At 38.5% G+C, this 24,559-nt stretch overlaps 1 protein-coding gene across 6 annotated transcripts in view; it reads right to left on the bottom strand.

The window, feature by feature from the left end:
- Window positions 1-429: 429 nt before the first annotated feature.
- col12a1a (collagen, type XII, alpha 1a) overlaps window positions 430-24,559 on the bottom strand; it is a 73,270-nt gene continuing 49,140 nt past the window's right edge. For 5 of the 6 annotated variants that reach the window (XM_017699728.2, XM_017699733.2, XM_037541845.1 and 2 more), the window contains 28 exons: window positions 23,502-23,621; window positions 23,245-23,391; window positions 22,979-23,095; window positions 22,664-22,816; window positions 22,516-22,590; window positions 22,245-22,384; window positions 22,004-22,127; window positions 21,576-21,719; window positions 21,312-21,476; window positions 21,157-21,195; window positions 20,018-20,156; window positions 18,649-18,791; window positions 18,204-18,313; window positions 13,002-13,160; window positions 11,677-11,754; window positions 9,700-9,786; window positions 9,197-9,250; window positions 8,875-8,970; window positions 8,473-8,526; window positions 7,628-7,681; window positions 7,318-7,371; window positions 6,791-6,862; window positions 6,602-6,637; window positions 6,442-6,508; window positions 6,113-6,295; window positions 5,148-5,225; window positions 2,770-2,940; window positions 430-1,313 (listed from right to left, as the gene is read on the bottom strand). In XM_017699728.2, the coding sequence (XP_017555217.1) occupies window positions 1,174-1,313; window positions 2,770-2,940; window positions 5,148-5,225; window positions 6,113-6,295; window positions 6,442-6,508; window positions 6,602-6,637; window positions 6,791-6,862; window positions 7,318-7,371; window positions 7,628-7,681; window positions 8,473-8,526; window positions 8,875-8,970; window positions 9,197-9,250; window positions 9,700-9,786; window positions 11,677-11,754; window positions 13,002-13,160; window positions 18,204-18,313; window positions 18,649-18,791; window positions 20,018-20,156; window positions 21,157-21,195; window positions 21,312-21,476; window positions 21,576-21,719; window positions 22,004-22,127; window positions 22,245-22,384; window positions 22,516-22,590; window positions 22,664-22,816; window positions 22,979-23,095; window positions 23,245-23,391; window positions 23,502-23,621 (2,999 nt within the window). In that variant the 3' untranslated portion in view covers window positions 430-1,173. Of the gene's footprint in view, window positions 2,300-2,769; window positions 2,941-5,147; window positions 5,226-6,112; window positions 6,296-6,441; window positions 6,509-6,601; window positions 6,638-6,790; window positions 6,863-7,317; window positions 7,372-7,627; window positions 7,682-8,472; window positions 8,527-8,874; window positions 8,971-9,196; window positions 9,251-9,699; window positions 9,787-11,676; window positions 11,755-13,001; window positions 13,161-18,203; window positions 18,314-18,648; window positions 18,792-20,017; window positions 20,157-21,156; window positions 21,196-21,311; window positions 21,477-21,575; window positions 21,720-22,003; window positions 22,128-22,244; window positions 22,385-22,515; window positions 22,591-22,663; window positions 22,817-22,978; window positions 23,096-23,244; window positions 23,392-23,501; window positions 23,622-24,559 lie in introns of all 6 variants that reach the window. The other variant, XM_017699731.2, reaches the window with a different exon arrangement.

The following is a 24,559-nucleotide window of genomic DNA, read 5'->3' on the forward strand; positions in this document are numbered from 1 at the left end:
ACATAGACAACAGATTTGAGAGAAGATTTTTTAAAATCTATTTATGGTGGAGATATACATGCAGGGTGTTGTGAGTCAAAATAGTGCTGAAATTTACCACTGATTACCAGGGTTCAACTTACAAAAGACATGTAGGCTGTTCTTTCAGTAGTAAATAAAATGGCTATATTTGCACTGTAGGTTGCATATATATATATATATATATATATATATATATATATATATATATATATCACCACCACTGTAAAGAAATCTGAATCTAGTAAGTTTCTCTGTAATGTACCATTTCACATCAGACCAAGAAATTATTTCATTCACTCATCGACTGACATTGTAAGGCTGTACTCCAAGAAAGGTCCCTTCTGTCATTCAATTAACTCAACAAACTGTTTTGTCAGTACAATGGTCAGAAAAAATGATTGACACAGGTTAAACATTTTCAGTAGTTTTATTGAAAAATGCCTCTTCTGATTCAGAAATAAATAAGAAAATACGGCTGTGGAATTCACAATGTGCAGCTAAAACATCAAGGCGCAATTCTATGACCATAGCCTTGCAGCTAATTCCAACTGCATTTGAGATTGATTTGAAAAAAAAAAGGAAAAACTATATTCTGGTTTTAAAATGTACTTACTAAATATACAACACAGTCATGCAATTCCATCTTTGGTAAAAATGAGCTGTGAGTTGTTATACAACAGATAAATATTTAGGATAATGAAACCAAAGCCAGGTCTAACAAGGTTTTAGAAATGAGGATGGAATTACAACCAATGGCCTTCACTGATGAGAAGGAAGGCATAACAAAAGAACTGCACTGAAAGGAATGAGTCTATTCTAAAAACAAAATTTTGCATTGATCTGTGAGGATTCCTTTGGGTCAATCCGTACATCTTACTCTTCACACATTACACATGAATACTGGTCTTGGGATTAGTGCACTGCACAGGAGTCTCATATAAACATAAAAGGCAGTTATGTTACAAGCCAAAAAGCCAAAAATGTTTGGGGACAGTGAGAGAGCACACAGGGTTCTAAACAGGAAATGAGGTTTGAATATCAGCCTTATTTCCACTTAACCTTGTTAATGAATTTGCATATGCATGAAGCTTAATCCAATAACGCAGTTTAGTTTTGGATGTTGTCCTTCATGCGAATAATAGACACTTTTGTTTATATCCTCTTAGTTTCCTGTGTCGATAGTGATCTCTTTCCACGCTGGTTTCGTAAACCGGGGGACTGTATCTCTGTCACAGTATCTTCTGATGGTTCCGCAGGAACTACGTAGGTTTCAGGCTCAGGAGGGTAGCGGCCTGGTTGGAAATATTATTTTGCCAATTGAACATAAGCAGTGTGGTTTTTAATCAATGATCGCTGACAAATGGATAAAACCTCATTTTCGCTACATCTGTAAAAAATCTTGAAGTTTCATCTACAAACATGGGTGGCTGTATATCACAAATCTAAATCTACCACTTAGTATATGGAAGAGACAAAAAAACTACAAACCAGAGGTTCAAGTGGTCAGGTCAAGTCAAGACTACCACTAGTTCTGATAGAGTCAATAAAGCTCTTCCTCATAACACACCGAGGTATTATAGCATAAGATAAATTACAATAAGAATAAGAGCAAAAAGTGACTCCTTGTTTTTAAACACAGCATTTTGCAAAAAAACAATCATGGAGAATGTGGTTACATGTACAAAAGCACATGCTACATTTTTAACCTGAGCGAGGCTGTAATCATCAATTAAAGCGAAAAAAGAAAAGAAAATACTAATAAAATAAAAGATATAAAGGTTATGTTGGCAGTCAGCAAGAAGCAAATTATGAGGCACAAGCTTGATGACAGATGTTAACCCATTTTAGTTGATTGTGTAACTAAAACTCATTTACAAGGCACAATTAGTTTATTTACAAACACCTCACCCTCATCCACTGTTGAACTCAGTTATGAAATCTTCATGGTTAGTAGTTTGACATGCTTCTTCAGCAAAAGGAAGCTCTCCCTTACTGCTTGTTGCTTTGGAGTTCAAGATGCATCAAGGCCACTGTATGAGGCCATCATTGTCGCCTGCCTGACAGAGTAGCGGTGAGCTGGTGTTAGTGGCAGTCCAGTCCTTTCTTTGCTTTGATTTGGTTTTAGAGTTGGTCAGCAAATGTTCATTAATCAAATCCATGGTGGTTATGCTTAAAAGCTTAATAGCACGTGTGCTGATGTCTCAAGCACAGGGTTTTTGTTTTCAGGTATTCAATGTTTAAGGGCGACAGGCAGCTTAGAAAGTGTACTATGCAGAACCTGAAATGGGTTAAAGATGGTGTTAGCGCATTATTGTCTTTCATGTGTGAAGTCAAGTAATACATGCAGGTCTAGTACATAGTAACTGTGCTGTAACATGTCATTTTTCAACATCTTGCGAACTGTAATGTCACTGCTTCGTATCAAAACCTCTTATGTTTATAATGGTAAGAAATGTTTAGTATATGTTTATGTACTGTTGCATGCACAGTTTGAACACCCTCAGTCAAATTAAACATTTCGTTGATTTTCTAAGTGAAAGAAAGTTAACACATCCTCTACAGGGAACACAGGCATTTTTGCAGACTTTAACGCACAATTTCTGTTTATCTGCTCATACAGTTTAAAGGCCAGCAGGTATTCTCAAATGATCTAAAAAAATTGAGGGAAAAGAGGTTTTGATATGTAATCAGTGATATACTCATTTATTTAAAACATCCAACTAAACTCCCTATCACTGATGTTCTCACCTGGGTATCCTTGTCCATTGTAAGGAATGCCTACACACTGAGAGGAATCACAGTAACCAGGAGGCCCAGGTGGTCCTCTGACTCCCGGAGAACCCTGACGTCCTGGTGGGCCACGGGGCCCAGCTGAGCCTGTAGGACCAGGGGGGCCAGTCTGGGACTGGCCTGGTGGGCCTAGAAAAAAGAAAGAGAAGGGGGGAGGGTGCAAAACCATCAGAGATCCACTGACATCACTCTTAAATCTCAACTGGAAGTGGAAAGGGAAAACTGGTTTCTAACACTGTAATTTAAATATTTTGACTGCTCAATTAAAAGGGAGTAGGGGGGAAAATCTCTGTGGAGCTCCCCCCTGCCCCTTTCTGTCTAGACAGCATACACCAAGTTTGGAATGAGTTCACCCCCCTGCTCTCAGTCTCACACACTCTGCAGTCAGCACATGTGTTGTCAATGAGGCCCCTGGAGAGAAAACTTTCTGCAACAGTCTGACTCCCCCTACTACAAAAGGTGAGTCATCATGAGCTTTCCTCTTACTGTACTTATACAATCTTTGTCTCACTTCATTCACAGTGAGGTATTGGCTGGGTTCATTCGAGGGAGAACAGCTTTAGTGGTTTGCCAGACATTTGCAGTTCAGTTTTCACTGATAGGCAACCTCTGGTGTAGTATACTGGAATAGTAATTAAATTCAGTGTCTAAGCTTCCTCAGATCCAAAATGTTTTTGGGCTCACCAGATGCAGAGCTGTGGTTGCTGTACTGTAGAGCTCATCTGTAATTTTTAGCCCTTGCTGTTTCTACAGAATTACAGAATGCTTTAACAATGCACAATACTGAGAAAGTACAGTTTGAAAGTACTACACATTCGTACAATGCAGTACAGTACATCTACAGTTTACTAACGCACAGTCCTTCTTGTAATGGATGAACATGGAAACCACCATGTTGGAATAATGGAAATTCTTTGAGATCTAATAATGGATTTATTTCAAGCTCGTCCTGTGTGTCCAGAGCCCAGGCTGCTCTAAGTAATAATACAGGTTACTCCAGAGATGTGTGCAAACATCTGTATAAACCACTCAGACAGGGTTGACATAAATTTCAAAAAGAAAGTGTTTTGCTGGGAACTCTTTGTCTACACAGAGAAAGAATTTATGAAGCACAGCAAGTCAAGTTGAGGTTCACAAGATGCATCTAGGTAAGATATCAGCCCTATGGTACAACCCCTGTCCTGACTTAGACTCTACTGTAATAAGCAGACACACTTAGCTCCCTAGAGAGGGTCATCATAGGGCCAAAATGTACAGTGATGGCCACTGATGCTATGAAAAGTTTCCAACAGAAGCCAACAAGGAGCTATACAGTTACATTAAGCATTGAAAGGAAAACACAGATGTGGCTTTGCCCTGGGTTTCAAAAGTAATTTTCATGGGACACCTGTGCTGCAATTCTATGTGAATGACACATTCTGCTTGAACCAATCAGTAATAGCACAGTGTCTTTGCGCAGGTCCAATTAGCCTACTCTGAGCATATCATGTCATCAATCTAAAAGCAATTATTTTTGTACAAATAATTTTGTTATTGTTCATTGTTAAGGTTAAGTGACAAATTGAAATGTAAAGCCTTGACCCTTGAAATCCAAGTTATATTAAATCCTAAGGCTTATTGTTTAGTAAGTACAAGGACTACAAGGCAAACATCTTAAGTTATAGGCACTTATAATAGAAGTTTAGAGCTTCTGGAAGCTCTTAGTCATTTATTAGATTTTTTTAAAGTCTCAAATATTAGTTTTCTGCCTGAGTTCTGTCATCAAATTGGCTATATTCTACATTTTTCTTCCATTTTCTGACATATAATTTTTATGTGCTTTTCTGTACAAAATTACCCATTGTCAACCTACCTTTATTCTTCAGAAGCAGACAGGCTGTTTTTGTTATTATGCTTTTAAGTGTAAATTACATCTGTTCTTACTAGCTGCCATGTATTATGCATCATTCAAAAACTGATCCAGGCTGAAATGTGGGGAACAAACTATTAAGTTTAAACCGAAATCCCCAAGAACATTAAAAAATCAGCCACTCTAGATCCTTTGAATGGATTTGTATCATCTCAACCATGAGGGGTTAAAAACAGGTCATTTTTGCATATACAGACCGCAGCATTAAGTGGTACATTTTAAAATTTTAAGTGTCTACATGGCTTTCATTCTAAAAAAGCAAGGAAAATTGGTGTCTATGGTCCCTTTTATGCACATAATTTTGAATAAGTCTTGCCTGTCTTTGTGTCAGGATCCAATGAATGTAGTGTAAAACAATGCTTGTCTAAACAGTCAGCTGCATGACTGGCTGGATTGAGATGTTGCAGTTTGTGTGCCAAATACTCACCAGGTGGACCTGGTAATCCTCTCTGTCCCCGAGAGTCAACACCTGGAGCTCCTCTCTCGCCCTTCTCTCCTGGCAGCCCTGTAACATTGGAGGTGAGCATAAATTCAGAAATGAGCATAAAGTCAAGTGTTCGGTCCAAAGAATTGCACAGTGAGATTTACTTCAATTATTTTTTCAAACAATGCATTACTACAAAGCAATGCAGACGCATTATGATTCTTATGATTACATATGGCAATCAGAAAAATATTATAACTGCTGTAACACATGGTCCACAAAATCACCTAGTACAAACATTTCAGGAAAGGAACATGTGGATGAAATTAAATGGATGCAGTTCTAGCTTTCAACGGATTTCATTGCAAATAGCTGCTTGGAATAAATTATTGGAATAGTTATTGGACCATTTATGTATGTGGCAATTGTACTGCTATTATCTACCAACAAACATGACCCAAACTGGGTATTACACAGAGGAGAGATGATCTCTTAATAAGCACCATATGATATAGTTCCATGTTCAGTTTGTATTGGACAGAGCTTTTTCCTTTCCTTCTACACTACATGCACATAATGATTCATAGAACTACAAATCAATCAATGCCCAAATTCCACAATGTCTACAGGTGCTCAAAATTACAGTTACTTGTACAAAACTGGACAGCAATAAATTACTTTTCACACCTATAAAATCCCAAGACATTGATATGTGATTTGCATAGTAAGTACACTGTAACTTAATAGCCCCTCTTTTGCCCAGTCCTCAATTTTAGTAAGAGGTGTTAACTCTCATCATGAACTGTTTTCTTTACTACACTGTACTGACTGAATATCTAAAGAATCCAGACCACAGAGAATGTCACCATAGGAGACACATCCATCAATCAGTGTGCTACACAGAGCTATGCAGAGACAGGTATTAGGGAATGGTAATAAAACCCTTACATTTGCAGTACAGTTTTTACCTCTTTCTCCTGGAGGCCCTGGTAAACCAGGGTTTCCAGGGAAGCCATTGCGTCCAGTCTGGCCCAGTTCTCCACGAGGTCCCTGCTTTCCAGGAGGTCCTGGGGGCCCAGCAGGTCCAGGGTTGTTGTTGCGGTATCCACTAGGGATCTGGTTCAGCATCATATCGATTCTGCTCATTTGTCCTGAAAGCAAAGAAAATATTCCCAGTTAAGTTGGAAAGCTACTACACAATGTTTTTATGTATGTGTTCATATGAAAAACCTGTTACATAACCAGTCTCATCAATAACTGGCCAAAATAAAAGTTTTCAGGGAATATGATAACTCACTGTTAACTATTTGTTCACAGACTTGTCTTGCGATGGATCTCATCATATTCTGAGAGGAAGTATCTCCCTAGAGTAAAGAGACAAGGCAAATTAATAAAAAAAATCATCTCAAGTACTTGTATTAGGGCTTAGTATTAATGTAAATAAGAGTGACACATACCCTTTCACCCTTTTCTCCTTTAATGCCAGCAGGTCCCTGTAAAAAATTGTACATGAGTACAATACATGAAGTAAATATATAAACACAACAATTTTACTTACTACACAGTTACTTATCTTTTTATGTTACTTACTTACAGAGAAAGTTTACATTTTACATTTGGCATGTTCTACTTAAATATATACATACTGGAAATCCAGGTTCTCCAGCTTTGCCAGGTTTCCCTGTGATTCCTGGCATTCCGGGAGCTCCTGGGGTTCCCTAAACAGATAAAAACTATCATACTAATGCTACCATATTCATAGACATTGAAACACCCATCACATATAAAGGTGCTTTAGTTTTATCAGATAAGAGAACAAGGAGAGATTTACACAAAATGCAATCTGCAGATCTATAATTCATGTTTTGACCTAGTGAGCATAAACATATGAGGGAGTAGGACCCCTAGATAAGGCCGACAGACATACAAGAAAATGTATGTGAACAGAGTTCTGGCGTAATGCCCAAAGGCACCATGGGGCCATTAACTGGAGTAAAGGGGAAACCGGATGACAGAAAATGAGATGCATGCTCAATTTTAGAGTAAGAACCTGTCTTTTATTGCAAATAGTGCAATATCCTGGGGCAGGCTACAATTGTTTTACATGCATAAGAAATTAAAGCTTTATTTCAATAGGAACTGAATAGAAAAACATTGTATTCCCATTACACACCATCTGTCCTGGTGGGCCTCTAGGTCCAGACGGGCCTTCTGGTCCTGGTTGTCCCTGTATGGGTAGCACAAACCAATGCAAATCATGCAATATATGCATTGTAACAACTCTAATAAAAGACAGTCTAGTCAGAGGGAATGTTTAAACATATGACAAAGGGCAGCTGTACACAATCATATAAGTTGAGTGAAAGAAACATAACATGTAACATAGCAGACATACTCTAAAATAAGGCACTCAAAAATAAAGAATGTGGGTTTGTATGTTGAGCGACAAATGTACTTCAGCTGTACTGAAAAGCCTGTCTTACCCTTGCTCCAGCTGGTCCAACAGGACCAAGAGGACCAGGAGCACCAATGGGGCCCTGGAAAAGAGCACAGAAAAAAAAACGATGTAAGTAAAAATGTAAGTTAGTTGGGCTTCATGCTACAATTGCTGTCATCTATTTTATGCTGTCTAACCTTTGCTGTCTAAGTCAGTACTATAAACAATGGTTGCTAATCCAGCCAGATCCTATCTCAATTTCTGCATTTTAAACGTTAACGTATCTGTATCAGCAGGTATGTACACACAAAATATCAGACATGTCTTGACATCAGCCCACAGTTCCTATTTCGGTGCATCTCTAGTTTTATCCTCTGAAGTCTCATGATAGATGCTCCAATACTAAAGCTAACAGGAAAATAAATGTCTTAGCTGCAAAGGCCAACTGTTATGCACCAAAAATGGCAACAAACAATAGACTTTCTATTTCACTTATTCAACCTTATTTCTTTTGGATCTCAAAAAGAATAAATGAAGTGTGGGCACTGTCCCCACTTTTTCTCTTTACTCAAAGAGCTGTAAAGCATTTCCAAAACAATCTCCAGACTTCAGGCTTACTATGTGTGCAAGTGCAGATATAATCCAGTTGTTTCATTATTAAAACAGTATGCACAGTAAATGATGAACTTTCTACAAAGCAGTGTTGTCCTAATAACTCAAAATCATGACCTTTTTTGTCTGGTAAACAGAAGATCACAATACTGCCTTCAGTGCTTAAGCTTTGAAAACTATGCCATGTGGAAAATTTGCAGAATCCAGTATGGTTGCTGAAAATCTTTGGATTTCTTGGGCAAGATCAACAATTAAATAGCCTGCGAAAGAAGCACTTACTCTCTGGCCAGGTAGGCCTGGGTCACCAGGATCTCCCTTTGGTCCAGGTCGTCCCTGAAAATGACAGAAACATGAACACTTACACTGGAGCCACAAATCTGCTCCAGTAAAACTAAAACGCTCTCCTCAGTTCTAAGAAAATGGCGAAGAGAAGGAGTGAGTGAGCAATGTCTTAGCTAAAATAAATGTGTCTGTAGTTTTGAGATTTGGGCCATAAATCAGGCCCATGCGTTGCAGTGCAGCTAGACTCATATTTTCAACCAGCTCTCAGCATGCAAAGTCTTCCTGAGAGAGTAATGAAATATGCTAATAAAGACAATCAGAGACTAGTGGAAAAGTTCATGAAAGACGACTGGCACAGTGCAAACAGACGGTCAGCAGAATTGTATGTGCTTAACTCACTGGTTCTCCTGGAAGAGAGAGTCCGTTGGGGCCTTGTGGACCTGGTGGTCCCATTGGGCCTGCGAGACCTTGCTCCCCACGTGGACCCATTGGACCCTGGATTGAGAAAAGAGATGTAGTCAGAGAGCATGCACTCACAGTATTAATCATCTCTTTAAGTGTGCCTACAGGGCACAATAAGATTGAGTGCAGGTGGTGATTTTTAAACAACCTACAGGAATTAAAGAGGATAGAGTTGGTTTAAAGAATTGAGGAAGTGGATATTAAATGCTTATTTAGTTTAGGATCAGTGATAAGGTCACAGAAGTAGAGGTGAGCTTACCGAGGAGCCTGTTTCTCCTCTATCACCGCGAGGGCCTTTCGTACCAGGGTTGCCCTAAAAAAACAGCACATTCAGACTTAAAGACTCAACAGCAGAGGATTCCAGCACTAAACCATACTGTCAGGAGGCCTCTTTTGGGGATTAGAATATTGTTTAGTTCACATATTCAAAGCCTCTTTTGCAGTTTTCTTCTCTTTGGCTGCAGCACATCTCCTGATACATCCCTAAGCTGCTAGCCACTAGCCCACGCTGTGATGCATGCTTAAGAACATCACCAACACATTGACTTGTGTCCAAGTATAATAATAAAGAGGTGTCCCCTCTTTCATAGCCCTGGACTTAATGCAAAGACCAGAGCAGCAATTACAGTACAGGGAGGGGAAATGCCCCTCCATCCCTGAAACGCTACACCTCTCTGTCTTCATCATCAGAGGCGAGATTTGCAGTGCTAGCATAATGACTTAAGAGACTGAGAGAAGGCGATGAGAATCTAATGGGTTTACCGGAGGACCAGCAGGCCCTGGAGGGCCTATGCTATCCTGAGCACATGTGCAGGAGTGGGGAAGGGCTGGACATTTGGCCTCGTCTCTCTGCAAAGAAAAGAAAAAACATTTGCTGACACTTGTACTTTAAGCAATGTTTAAAGAGAAAAAAGAAAACTGAGGGGTAAAAGTCCATTGTACACAACAGCGCTACAGCATAGTGAGCCCAAATAGTGAGCTCATAGACTAAAGCTCTATAGGACCCCACTGGGTAACACAGGATCATGAGGCTTATGGGCATAGAGGATTCCTCAGGGCCTTCTAAGCCTTCAGATAAGGTCTAATGATTTCTGGGAACGAAAAATGCATGCAATTTTTAGTTTATTATCATCAATCGAATGATGCTTGTATTTAAGCTCTGTAAGTTCTGTATGTATTACAGTACTACTCTTGCTTCATCAAGTTTTGGAGAGAAAAGCCTTAAGTTTTTGAAAGAGCCAGTAGAAATTTGGCCAATCAGGAATGATTTTTCTATGTGGTTTCTAGGTAGACATAGCTAAGCAAGTCATCACCACAATTGCAAAATGTCAGAGGAATCAACCAATCATGTTCAGATTTCCAATAAGAGGGACCAATTGTGTTGGATAAACTGTTGCTGTAGGCCCTTTGGAACTCCTAGATACGTCACTGACTGTGAATATGAGCGGCAACTTAATCAGTGCTCTGTCAGAAATGGAATACAGTGACTGCTGAAATGTCTGTAAGAAGCTTAAAATATCTGTGTTTAATCTAGAATGGCCAAAAATATTCATGTGGATCGCTAAGTAAGTACTAGAATCCCATAGTGATGCTAGCAGAAATTAGCATTACTGTAAGGGTCGGTTTCTCCCTCATGTTTTGACTGTGTTTTGATATTAGTGGCCTGAACTGAAGGCCTACCTCCAATAGGAATGGTTTGTCACCGCCTATGAGAGGAAAAACATAACTGATCACACAAATTGGGAAATTAAAGCTTTTAACCTACTCTTTAGCGTAAGAGAAATGGAAATATGGTAGCCTGTATTATTAAAGCAATTGTTTGGACTAAAATTAACTGCATGAATATAAGCTTCACAGCCAGTAACCACACTGCCTTAAAATTTGTTGATTCATCGCATACTAGCAGCTTCTGAATTGTTCATACAACAGATGTTGACATTTTCAAGAAAGTTCAGGCAACACGATTGTTTATAGAAATGAGTCTCCAGATGACCAGGCTGAAATCTTGTTGTCATGCCACAAAACGCAATTAGTCAAGCTTTTTGAAATGGCCCTGCAGTGATCCTTTTCAAAACCATCACAATTCCATCAATATTCCTACAAGATCATATCTGCTCACATCATTCACTAATAATATGACACATGCTTTGCATTAAGGGATCTCAATGTAGTGACTTGGAACTATAGGTCGTATAAACCACATTACACTGACAAAAACACATGATAATCTTGCAGCCAGAATGTCTCAGAGAAACAGGTGGCCTAAATCATGTAGTCTGGCAATAGATCAAAAAGTATAGTATTCCACATAGCAGAACTGAACAATATACGAAAAGATGCTTAATACACAAGAAAATGGTGAGATAGAGTCCAGCATTAGTTTTCCATGTAGCTGCAGTTGATGTATCAACAGTGGCAACAGTACAGAAGCATTTCATTTAAGTTGCTATGCCTAATTTCTCTGCCTTTCCACCCAAATAACTTTACTGACAACTTGAACCTGCACATCTGCAGGCGGTTTATAGTGTTTGCATGATATGTGATTAAAGCTTTACATTCCTTAAAAAAAAAGAAACCCATTGAATCTACTAGAAGTTGACTGATTCAGCCTATGGTATAAGAGCTATTAGAGAATATAATGACATTCAGCCATATGCAAACAAAAACAAAAGGAGTCTAAAATAAGATAAAGGAAAGAGAACCTACTTTGTGGTCAGCCTATACTGAATATCCTCTTACCGTTGCTGGCAGGTCACAGCATTTGTCTCGACTTGTCCAGCCCAAACTGCAGACAATATCAAACATCTGGAGCTGGAACTGCAAGAGAGAAAAGGGGGAACAGAAACGGATGTTACAGATGGCTTCCATTGAGTCCCAGGATTTAGGATCGAAAAAACATGCCCACATGCACAGCACCCACAGCAAGCTGGAAAAGAACATAAATGGGCATTGTCTAGCCTAAATGGTAAAAAAAATTGCAGGAGAATGGGCCTTTAGTTCTGATTTGGAGATGTACTGGGGAAAAACACTTGTTTTAAGCATCCAAATTGTGTATCATTCTTTAGTTGTTCAGCAAGCCTCCAAGCTTGTTTATGCCTACTCGTTACAAAGGCAGAAGCCAAAAGCCCATGACAAGACTGGAAACCAAGGCACATTCACAGCTCTGGTATGTGAGTGCAGTCTATGCTACAAGCATCTAAGAAATTAAAACAGCCCATCTTCTAAACAATTTCCCATCTTATGCTTACCTAAAATGGGGTGGCATGGCCATATAAAGTTCAGTGATTGCAAAAACAAATGCATTATGGATGACACTATATATACATTAAGGGTCCTTAACAGTTCATGTCTTGTAAATATAGTTCCAGGAAAAAAGTTTAATTAGTAAAGAAGGTTTACTTTATGTTGATATTCTTTAAAGGAGAAATCCTCTGAATTAAGTGGTTAAGATATAAACACAGTCTTTCAGAGAGCTTTCATGTTAAAGAAACTCACAGAGTCAGAATACAGTGGTAGAGTACAGAGGTAGAAACCAGATACAAAAAGTTGGCTCGGTTTTTTTTTTTTGTTTTTTTTTTACATGAAATGGTTCTGAATACGTTGCTTGATGCCGAAGACATTGTTTTACAACAGTTCAGGGATAAAGGTTTTCCTATAACATATTTTTAAACGTTATTCATTTAAAACACCTTCCTGGATATGATCACTATTTTACCATTGCCAGTATTACATATAAAAACTCAGAAGACACGTGTAGGTTCACTGGACATTGAGATAGTAAATAAAATGTTTATGTTTATACTGTAGATATCAAGACCCCTACTTCTCATCACCACCCCTGTAAGAAATCTGGTAGAATTCTCTAGCATGGAACATTTCCCATCAAAGCACTCTAAATGTCTTTGTGTACACCTCAATTATTGAATTGTGTAGAATTTTTTTAAAAATGTATGGAAATGAATTATCCATTAAAGGTTCTTTAAGGAACCAAACATGGCATCACGCCAAACAACCGTCTTTCTGAACCTTTATGTTTGAGAGTGTGATGAGTCACTCGCACTTACTGTAGCGGACTGCCTCCTTCCAGCACCAGACTTTGCCATTTTACCAAGGACTTCATAGCCATCTGTGGTGATGTTGTTGGCTTCTTTGATCTCTTTCTCTGCTACTTCTTGGCAGTCAATGTTCAGCTTGACATTTTTTGGTGAAATGGAGATGTGAAGCTGCAAAGTAGGACAGCATTAGTGAATATGCACTTGGTATTATAATACAGCCATTAGGTAAAAATTTGTGCAGGTTCTGAAAGAATATTCCTTGTGGTTAACTAACCAAAGGCATTTAGACATCAAATCCACTTTTCAGAAACTGATGTAATCCCACTGCTGAAAATTACAAATATATATTTTTCCTTTGATATCTGGAACCCACACAGCCATTGTAGTCAAGGATCATTTGCCAGCAACATGTCTAAACCCACAATGGCCTCAAACTCTTTACAAAGAACTCGATGACTTACTCACTTACATTGACAGTCGTCTATACTTAGAAATATGTAAACTTAAAAAAAAAATCCTGCCAATAATAGTATTTCTTCCTTGTAATTATGTTAATTATAGATCATTGTTGTTACATGTAACAGTGCACTGGTGGTAGAAAACACATGGGAAACTCTGTCAGCAACATTAATTATACTTTAAAACCTTCAACGGCTGCTTTTCCATTTGCATTTACTATGTATGAGGCTCCGCATGTGGCCCAATCTTCCAGATGCCTTTTTCCACGCTGTTCCTGAAGTCTAGTTATTTTTTCTTTAGACATTTACTGTCCATAGCAGCACGACCACATCTTGATATTATGTCATTTTGTTATTCTGTGGCTGGCCATCAAAGGTACCCTTGTTTCCCAACTTTCTTGCGCCACTGCATTTTTCTTTTAAAAAGCCTGGCAAGCAGTTACTCAGCTGAAATTCGTACTTTGCATCAAATGACACCAACCCGCAAGCTGGGTCATACATCTTGGCGAACACATGCTACATTACGGTCAACATCTTTGGCAGGCAAGCCCAGTATTTAACTGTCCACTGGGGGAAGGGTCTGAGGTTCTGGTTTGGATACAGAAATCATGATGCACTTAATGACCTCTGAAAACAGACAGTTTATTGTCATACCAAGAGCTGAGAAAAAGGCTGATTTCATCTCACAAATAAAATTAGAATACAAATATGTAATTAGGTATTATCTTACTTTGCTCTGCTTTAAGCTTTAGCTCAGTTACAGCTGCTTTTCTTGCATCTCTGGAAGGAAACCTTTCCTCAAAACTGGAATAGTTTCTTGTAAAATGTCTCTTAATGTTTTTTTTGTTTTGTTTTTTTTTAATGAGGCTGAGGTCAGCTTTTCATTCATCAGCTTCTTGTTTGAATTCTCCCATTCCACCTTAAACTATTTAGTGTTTGACAGTTTTTTGTTGCAGATTAAACATATCAGGAAACCAGCAGGAGTGCTTATGAATGCAAATAAGTCTATTCGTCTCCAAATGATCAATGTTCGTCTTCAATCTTTCTCTTAGCTACTGGCTAGTCTGTGTTGCTATGGTGACCAGCAGTCTGCATGCCAATCCTCAAGGCTAAAGGGTGAATGGAGCTATGGGACTCCGGAGCTGTGTGCTGCCAACTGACTTTTGCAGTCCAAATAAATGGCTGCAGAACAGATCATCTTGCTTGCAGTACAGCACAAAAGCTTATACCAATAAGCTGACTACAAAAATGCAGATTAAAGGACCACAGCTGAAAGGCTGGGCACATGATGAGTACTTTAGTCAACCATAGTTCATAGACCTTTTTAATATAGTCCTATGCTACTCCTAGACTGTTCATGCCCATTTTTTGAAGATGTTCTCAAGTGTTAGAAAACAAAACAGAAAAAAAAAAATCAGATCTGGTGTTAAGGTTAAAGCCTATGTTTGAAAAACAGATCTGTTTTTGTCATCTAAAAAAATGTACATGGTGTAAATAAACCTTTAAAATGTGCAATGTATATGGTCTGTTCCTCTAAGCCATAAAGCAAGCTATTCCAGACCTACTTAAGACAAGCATGTTCACGTATGGCTTTTATACAGACAAGGCCAAATTTACAACGCTTTGTTCTATGCTGCCACACTTCCTTACAGGCTCTCTCTCTGCCTGCTGTGTCTAATGTCTTCTATGTCTACAGTGTCCCACTAACATGTGGTTTCATTTTGACTGTATTCCTTCGCCCTGACTCTTCTATCAGGATTTCATAATGTCTATCTGCCTCCATTTCATGCTTTCTGGCAAGGCTATCTATGTTCTCCCTCCATTTTCTAACTTAAGCATTGATGATAATTTTATCAAAATTCCCTCTGCCACCACCAATCATCAGGCCTATCCTCCTTCAGGGTTCAACCAGGAAAGGAGCTCACAGCCAACAAAGTATAAGGTCTCAGGCAAACGTCTTTACTTGATAAGACGAAAAGCAAATGTGAGATGACAAATACACCCGGCATCTACAGATTATCCTGCTTTGGACGGACATTTTGTTGTGTAATGTCATGTTATTGGTTTAAAATGTGGATAGTCTTGACATTTTGGCAGAAGAGCATTTTATTCACTAGTATTTCCTTTGTTTGTTTAAGCGGTTTCATGAGTCATCCAGACCGCTTTTAACTTCATATAAACAGAAGGATTTATAAAAGGGCACTGAACGGAATACAGTCAAGTTAAAGAAGAGAAATGTGCTGTACTATGAGGTTATGAGGTATTGGGCTGGGCTGGGCCAATCAAAGAGGGCCTTCAAAAGCTGCATTGAAAAGCATGTGAATACTGGCAGAGTTTGCTATGAATGGAAAAACTGAAACTCTTGAAACCTCACTGCAGATAATAATGCAGCAATTGTAAGACTCTCTGGGAAAACATACTGAACATGGCAGCCAACGACAGAAACTCCACAATTCAAGAGGGAAACAAAACCAGCAGTCTGGGTCAGCTGTATGGTCATGGAGATAATATCTGAGCTCAGAATTTCACTGGTCCTGTGGAAAATGTCAACCCAGCATTAGTGGTGTAAGCAAAATCAAAGCCAACATCTACAGTGCAGCAGGAAAGCCTCCTGGCTCGAGAACAAGAGGGACCCTAAAAACTTCCTAGTAGATTTCTGATGAAGCCCCTGAGAGTGTGAACACTCCTGTCAGTATCACTTTCAATGGTTTGAGTCACACTGTTGAATCCTACATTACTCCTTCAAAGGTAAACATAAGGTAAATCAGTCTGGACTCTCTGAACCCAGCCTGCATGTAATTTATGCTGTGCACCTAGTTCACTAGTCTTGGCAGAGGCATGGTGAAAATCAGACTTGAGAACACAGTGCCATAACATTACAGAATCAAGCCCTCTCAGGACAATACAGTGAAGGTTTATGGTACATAGGACATGGTCTGGAAAAAAATATTCTTAAAATTTACACATATATTATGGCTCAGCCACAGCCAGGAGGTTTTAATGCTGTTTAACCAATATATAATCTTTTGACCATGTTGGTCAACTAAATACAGGCATCTCTCAAGAAGGCTTCTCAGTGCTGCAGTCCCCTGCAAAGCCTGCGGTGAGAGCAGAGGAAGTCACTGAATACACAGTAGACCACAGTAGCAAACCAAAGGCCTCTGATTCCATGCACTGTCAACTCCAGTACCATGACCCAGGGCTAAGTCACAATCCAGACTGCAATCAGTCACCGCAAACTGAAAACCCTACTTTAGTACCTTCCAAATATATTAGGCAACACACTGTGCATGAATAAATAAGTTTGGTTCCTAAGAATTTAATGTACCACTACACACACAAATAACATCAATGTAAAAATTACTTTCTACAAGTTACTCCAACAGAGTTAAATGATGATTCCAATACAAATGATTCAAGTGAAACTCTGTAGGAGGGATTTGGTGATTCTCCTTTATAAAAGGCTACATATTTCGTTTTAGTACATGTGAAACCCTTTTAGGACATAAAATATGAGGTAGGTAAACTTCTCAGCATGAGGAAAATAGTGAAATTAAAAGTCAGACTCAAATATTGCTGAAACTTAATTGGAAAAGGAATCTCATCTAATTATTATTGTATAATAATATAGCTTACCAAAAACAAACATTTACACTACCATTCAAAAGCCTGAAATCACTACTGTCATTGGTAAAAAATAGCTTTGTTGCAGGTATATATGTATAAAATGTATAAAATGTATGTATGCATGTATAAAATGATTTGGTTAGAATGCTATTACTTTACAGCTTAACTTTGTAGCTTTAAACTAATTTGTAGGAAAAAATTGAAGACAGATGAATGATGAACCTGTAGATGACACCAAATAAATAAAAATGTCTTAAAGAGCCCATATTATTTTTCTTGTATTTCTTTCCATGAGGTCCATTAAAAACATTCATGTGGGTTTATGTACCAAAACAGTGAATTATGTTTACATGAGCATTTTCCAACCTTTCTGTACCATTCAGAATTAAATGGTATATTTTTGCTGTTGTTTCTTTAAGACTGATATTTGCAAATGACATCTGTCCTGATTGGCTAACTGGTACTGCACCTTTGTGACTTAGATTGTATAAATGAACAGTACATTCTAAAATATTCCGTGTTAACGTACAACATCAAACTCTTCTTTTACCATGATATGAGCCCCTTAAAACTTTGAGAATGAAGTTATAATAAAATTAACATCTAGAATGCTGTGGATCTTAAAAGTGTTCTTTAAATCTCAAGGCAGATAATTGGCCAAAATATTTTAAAGAGATTATTACAGAATATTGTATGAATTAAATGATTATGATTTAAGAATTTAAAATGTTCCCAAAAACATTTGGCGTCTAGCTCATAATACATCAATTTGCACTGTACAGTTAATATTGAATAAAATATTGGCATTCATTTACATGATGAATGATTCCTAATTCTTGAACAGTAGTGTACAAGCTAACATAACAGCTTCACATTAAACAACACGCCAAGACTTGGCAAATGACATAATCCTTGATAACTAATTGCAATCTGACATATGATTACACAAAGACAACTCTGCTAAAAGATTCTGTGGAACACAATGGCTCAGGATAATTACTATGTGTCTAAGCTTATCAAAGAATTTTTGGCATGTTTGGCTTTAATACCTGTTACATGATGCTTTTACACTTGTGTGAAACACTGTTAAACAGTCCTTTGTCTGATATATTTAAAATAGGTCTACCTTGTGGAAGCTTCCATGAAAGATCCTCTTGACTTGGTCATTATCAAAGGTAGCCCTCTGGAGTTCACCTCTAGTGTCTTTGTTGTAGAATGTAATGGTCCTGCTGGAAGCTGAAGAACAGAAGGAAAAAGAATGACATGACCCAGCTTCAGCAGGCTTTACAGACATAACACAAGAGAAAGTGTATAAAGTACAATGACAACATTACTTCACAAGCCTGCCAATTCATGATAGGAATGTGCATGCTCTCAATTTGAGAATCCATTTCTAAGGAATTCTTGTGAGAGACCAATCCCACTGTAAACACTATAATCCTTTAGCATGGTCTGAGTTCATAAATGCTATCATTTATGAAAAGAAGGTGAACTGGAAGCTTTTGGACTGGCAGGATAAGTCAACTCCACACATGCATAAAGTAATGAAGTGTGAAGAAAATTGATCTTACGGTTCAGCGTGAGTCCAACCTCAGGGTTGTCATTCTTATCTGAAATCTGCCACAGATCAAATGCATCCTTGGGGGTGTCAGGGAGGAGTCGGAAGAGAAGTATAAGGGTGTAGGAATGAGGGAGTCCATCTGGATGTATTTCCCTGAAAAGGAAACACTCATTAGCATAGTCCACAACATTTATAGGACTTAATTTTTGACCTGAGGTGCATTGATGATGTTTGTGTAGTTTTATGTTCCCAAAAGGGTCAAATTTTATTTAAGTGCCCATTTTCCAACCTCTTTTTATCCCTTAGAATTGAACAGGCTATTTTTGCTACTGTGCCTTCAAACCTCATATATATATATATATATATAACTTCTGTTCTGATGTGTTGCCCTGTATCCAAAATGCAGTCCAAGCAGAAACATTCTTTATAACTTCAGTGTGAATTGGCGTGGCTATCCTCCTGTAGGCTAAATAGGTGAACAGATGTAAACAAATACAAAAATGACTTTTTTTGCAGCCTGGTTTCCATATATGGACTGTATAGATTGTGAAGTGAACAGTTTCAAAACATTAGCAATGTTCACATGTTACATCAAACCATTATTCCATTGGATGGGCTCCTTTAAATGCATTAAAAATACAAAAACCATCTGCATCTAGTTCCATCTACTCAACAGTACTGCTATTGTCAAACCAAAACTAGTAAACAGAGTATGAGAGACTTATGCAGCGCAAACTGCTAGGGAATGTTCCAGCGTCTGCTGAATATTAAGTGAGAATAGGAGACTACATGATGCCTAATCTGTTGTGGTAGCAAACCAGACAAAAAGCTGAGTGTGGAGAATGGAGAAAGACTCCCAAACTATCTTCCAACTAAGAGAGAAAAAAAGCCCTCAGCCTTAAGAAATTGCAACACACTGAAAGTATTTTCCCCTTTATCCTCTGGTGCTAGAAACATTTCCATTTGCACAGTCGTCTACCCACACACAAATACCAATCGACAAATTAAAAGATCGTGCTCTGGCCAGGGACCTTTGGACAAATCTGTTGAGTGGCTTTAGAACAGCGATGAAGACATTTTAACAGCCTCTATAAACTACACTTCCTGACCTCAGGCTGATCCCACATTGATATATGTGGCATGGCTGATCTTGAGAACATTTTATATACACAACAATTATTTTCTTCACCTAGCACCTCAGTTTCCACAAGCTGCAAACAGGGTCTGTGCTGCATTCATAAAAAGTGCACCAAAGAGGCCACAAACAGGCGAAACCTTCAAAGATCATTAAAAATAATTGCAATCACTTGGGAACCATTAGAGTCTCTAGGGGACCTGAGTGCTCAGAGAAGAGAAGGAGAATGTATACTCCAACCTACTTTGTGGGCTGAGAGATGAATGCATCCTTATGAAGTCGGTAGGTGATGAAACTGTTGAAGGAGCCTGCTTCCATTGACACTCCATTCAAACCGCCAAAGGTCCGGTCAGTGATGTTGAAGGCCTCAAGCATTCTAAAGCCTAGATACAGTAACATAAGTCAGAATGCAAGTAACTAAACTTGCATTAGAGTACATAAGATGGCCAAGTGGCCAAATTTGACAGAAGAAAAGGAGGGAACAGTGAGGGGTGGATTTTTTTTTACCAGAACACAACCACCCTTAGCTAGATTAGCCTTAGTGAGTTAATCAGCTGGCCATGCAAATTTTGCTATGTAAAATGTCTTTTTGAGAAGTTTGAATATAATGAACATACATTTTGTGAATAACTGCTTTGTCTGTATAAAAACTTTGGTGTAGACCCATATTATTTATGTTGTTGTTGGATAGAGTAGTTTGCTACCTGAAGTCCAGAAAATCAAAATGTTATGGATTTAAAATGTTAAGCATTTTAATGTAATCTACTTCTAAGGCAGCTAACTACTGCTACTTACTATATAAAAAGTGAAAATGAATATACTGGAAAACCTTTATAAGAGAACATTCAACATGCAGTCTATTTCATCATTTCTGAAGAGCTTAACAGAACTGCATCAAATTGTGAATGTGTCATTGCCACACAGCAAACTTTTCCACTAACAGCTATGATGGGGGAACAACTCAACAAACCAGAAATTAGCCAGAAATTAACAGAATATAATTCAGATAACAAAGTGACTGGAAAAAATAATAGGTTCAGGTTAATCTGGCACATTTTCAAAAAGCTGAGCTGAGCCCAATATTATGTCAGTTTTGTGGCTCTATCCATACTGAAAAAGGCTACTACATTTTTGATCAAAGAGGCTGATAGTATTGAAGCACAGCTGATGCAATATTCAGGGCTTCTTTGCTTTACCTTTTGCTTTATTTTGTACGTGTTTTGTTGAAAAGCAATAGAACACTCAAGGTTGTGTCTTATCGCAAATAACATTATATCTGTGGTTTAGTGAGAGTCGTTATGTTGTTCATCATAAACTACTCCTTATCTTATGTTGCTCAATTATATAAGTGCATAATGTCTGACTATATTAATCAAGACTAACCTGGTGATGTGAATCCATCCAGGTAAATCAGAGGACATGCTGCAGGAGGTAAAAGAAACACCAGTGCAAAACATCAGTCAGTTCCAATCTCTATAATAATAAGAGATTCTTACAATAAATGTAAGAAGAGAAAACATGTAAGAAGAGCATCATACTTGATGTTGCTGTTTCACAGATGAATGTAATGAGGTTGTCTTGTATCTTTGCAAAAGCATCATAGTCATCAACAACAAAGACATGTCTCTCGCTGGGTTTGCTGCCAATGTTCCTCAACTCCACCATGTCCACATCAGCAACACCCACAACGAACACGCTGTAACCTGGAGAGAGAAGATTTAATGTTTAGAGACTAGTCATAGCTGTGAATGTGCACACTGAACGTGCCTTTGAGTACCTTAAAAAACATTTATCTTTATCACCTGAATGCTGCAGTTTAGAAGCACTCTTCTTAACATCATCCTGAGAACGTCCATCAGTGACAACAACCAGAACCTTTGGAACATTCCTTCTCATGCCACTGTCGGAGGTGAAGACCTTTTCTCCAACATGCTTCAGAGCAGCACCTGAAAAGCGGCATAAAATAGTTCTTTACAAAATACATAAAGCTTTTTACAAACATGTTTACTGCAAGTGATAAGTCATGGTCTACAACACTGAAAGTTATTCGTAACATTGCTGCTTGAATTGGATAGTTGCATGGCATTCCACCAAAGTAGAAGTACTGCTGTGACCTATTACCTTTAACCTCTATGATCATTCAAAATTCATTCCTTAGTCAATTCAATATCATTATATGACATCTGGTGGAAGCGTTACTCTGAGATGAATAGTCAGCACAGACAATAACCTGTTTTGGTGTTTCCTCCTCTGTAGTTGACCATCCGCACAGCAGACAGAGCCATTCCTTTGTCATGATATGTGTTCAGTTTGAACTCTGTCTTGGCATCATCACTGTACTGCACAAAGGACACCTGTTTTCCGAAAGAGAAAAAGTTCAGAGGTTTTCCTTGGAGCTTGGACAGCACTCAGGGAGGCGGAAAAGAGTTCTGTGCACACGTTAATTATGAAGTTGCTGACAGCTCAATTACCTGCATGCCCTCATGGCTGATGACATCAAAAGCTCCAATCATGCTGAAAACGAACTGGAGCACTTTATGGAAGCTCTCATCTCCGATACTCCAAGACCCATCAATGAGGAAAACTAGGTCAGCTTTAGCACCTTTGCACACTGTGTTGAATGAGAACATTCAGTAAGAACATTCACCTTTGCACACTGTGTTGAATAAGAATTTTCAATGCAGCACAACAAGAAATTCGTCATACAATGAGCTCATTTAGAATATTGACAGCAATCCTCACCCTCAAGGGCAGCAGGGATGGTAGGAGGAGGAGGAGGCGTGGGTGGCTCGGTGGGGGCTACAGTGGGCTTCACCACTAAAAGAAAATCATGCAGTCAATAGAGGTGCTGTAGAATAGCATGGTTAAATGCTTATTGAAGTTCACTTACGAGTGCGCTCTTTGGTGCTGACTCCAGGTCCCTCCATGTTGGGTGTCTGAGTGTACACTGTCGCATTGTACAGCGCATCTGGGGTCAGCCCATCAAAACAGTACTGGCTCTCTGCAGCGGTGATGGTGACCTCTTGGGCTCCGCGGTTAGAAGCTGGCAATAACAAGGAGAAAGAGTGAAAGATAACACAAAAAGAAAAACAAAAATATTGAAATATATCAGGTTGCACCAATGAAATGTAAAATTAAAAGACTACACAAGATTTGTGGGTTCATGCAGCTTTGACAATTTTTTTTTCCAGTGTATGCAACTTACGGTCAAAGGGGTTGACTCTAAGTCTGTAAGAGGTAGCAGCTCGATGCGGAGTCCACTTCAGGCAGAATGTGTCATAGCCGACATTGTATGTCGTGAGATCAGTCACATTCAGGTACACTGAGCGAAAAGAAAAGATGTTGAGAGTCAGTAAAAGTGTTTATATTCTTTAATATAAGTGAGAGAAAGTTCTTAAGTGTGCTTCTTCACTTAAAAAACATACTATACACCAAATTCAGCATTAAACCTGTAATATAATGTGCACATACAGGTAGTTCCTTGGTCAACAAGTGGTCCACTTGGGCCAGCGTCATACTGGGCGAAAACCTTCACATCATATGTGGTGCCAGGCTGGAGATTGTGTAGGATATGAGTGGTCACATCTCCAACAAAAACCTCTGTGAACTGATCAGTGCCTGTAACACACAATTGGCACATGCTTTAACTGCTACAGTATATTAGACGTCACTAAGAATGAACTGTGTGCAGTGAAAGCAATTTAAAACATGTAGGAAATGTATCTCACCCTCCACTGCGTAGGCTAGCTTATAGCCGTTCACCCTGGCAGGTGCAGGGTCCCAGGATACACGGAATCGAGTGTACCACTCATCTGACACACGCAGGTTACGTGGGCCCAGGAGCCCCACTAAGAAAAAGACAGACAAGATCCAGATTAAAAACGTAACATGAACATGCTATAAAATCTTAAAAACAAAACAGTTCTGGTTAAATACAGTTGTCTAAGCCGTGCTCAAACACACACATATCATGGTGCCAAAAGGTATTTGGACTTTTTAAGTGCTGTTAATCTTTAAGAAAGTTCTTTGTTTTATTTTAATATTTAACAAAGTGTTTAGCACAACATGAAACTGATTGTAGACTCCTTGTGTGGAGAAAGCCTGGAGAAGAATTCCAATCTGACTGCATTAAGAGAACTGTAAACATTTGGAGCTTTTTGAGCTGGATTAGTTCTACAAGAGGAGGTCCCTTAAGATAATGTATAAGGGATTCAACTGACTAATTTGTATGGGATAAAATATTTGTGTAATCTTCCCAAATTATGCATCAAAACCTCATAGCCTGAATGTTCATTTCATCAATAAGATTAGAATTAAACAGATACAAACAAACAAACAAATGTGTGGTTAATTCCGGTTAGAATAGCATTAGCCAGTAAAGCAAACTTATTTTAACAAATGGTATCTTCAGGTATTTAAAGTCATTCTCCTTCTAATCACCAACATTTTTTAAACTACAGTAGTCCTGTTTTGAAAATGAAGATAAAGGAGCTGTGCCAATTCTGCCCGTTAGCCATATCTCCTCACCAAAAAACAGAGGTGACCATGTCAATTACCTGGTTTTCTTATTACATTGCCATGAGGTAGGTTTGAACAGGATCATTATTGAGCTCAGAGTTTGATGAATTTTAGAAAGTAATTTTTTTTTTAATGTAAACCTGCAGAAGTCTGCAAAGATGTGGCCCAAATGATGACAATCTGCAACATACCATCCTTTTTCTGAAATAATACTAAGCCAAAAAGAAAAATTACACTCTTGGAAAGCTCTGTTAAAAATGAATGCTAC

Source organism: Pygocentrus nattereri, chromosome 10, assembly GCF_015220715.1.
Source record: "Pygocentrus nattereri isolate fPygNat1 chromosome 10, fPygNat1.pri, whole genome shotgun sequence".
In the NCBI taxonomy this organism is placed as follows: domain Eukaryota; kingdom Metazoa; phylum Chordata; class Actinopteri; order Characiformes; family Serrasalmidae; genus Pygocentrus; species Pygocentrus nattereri.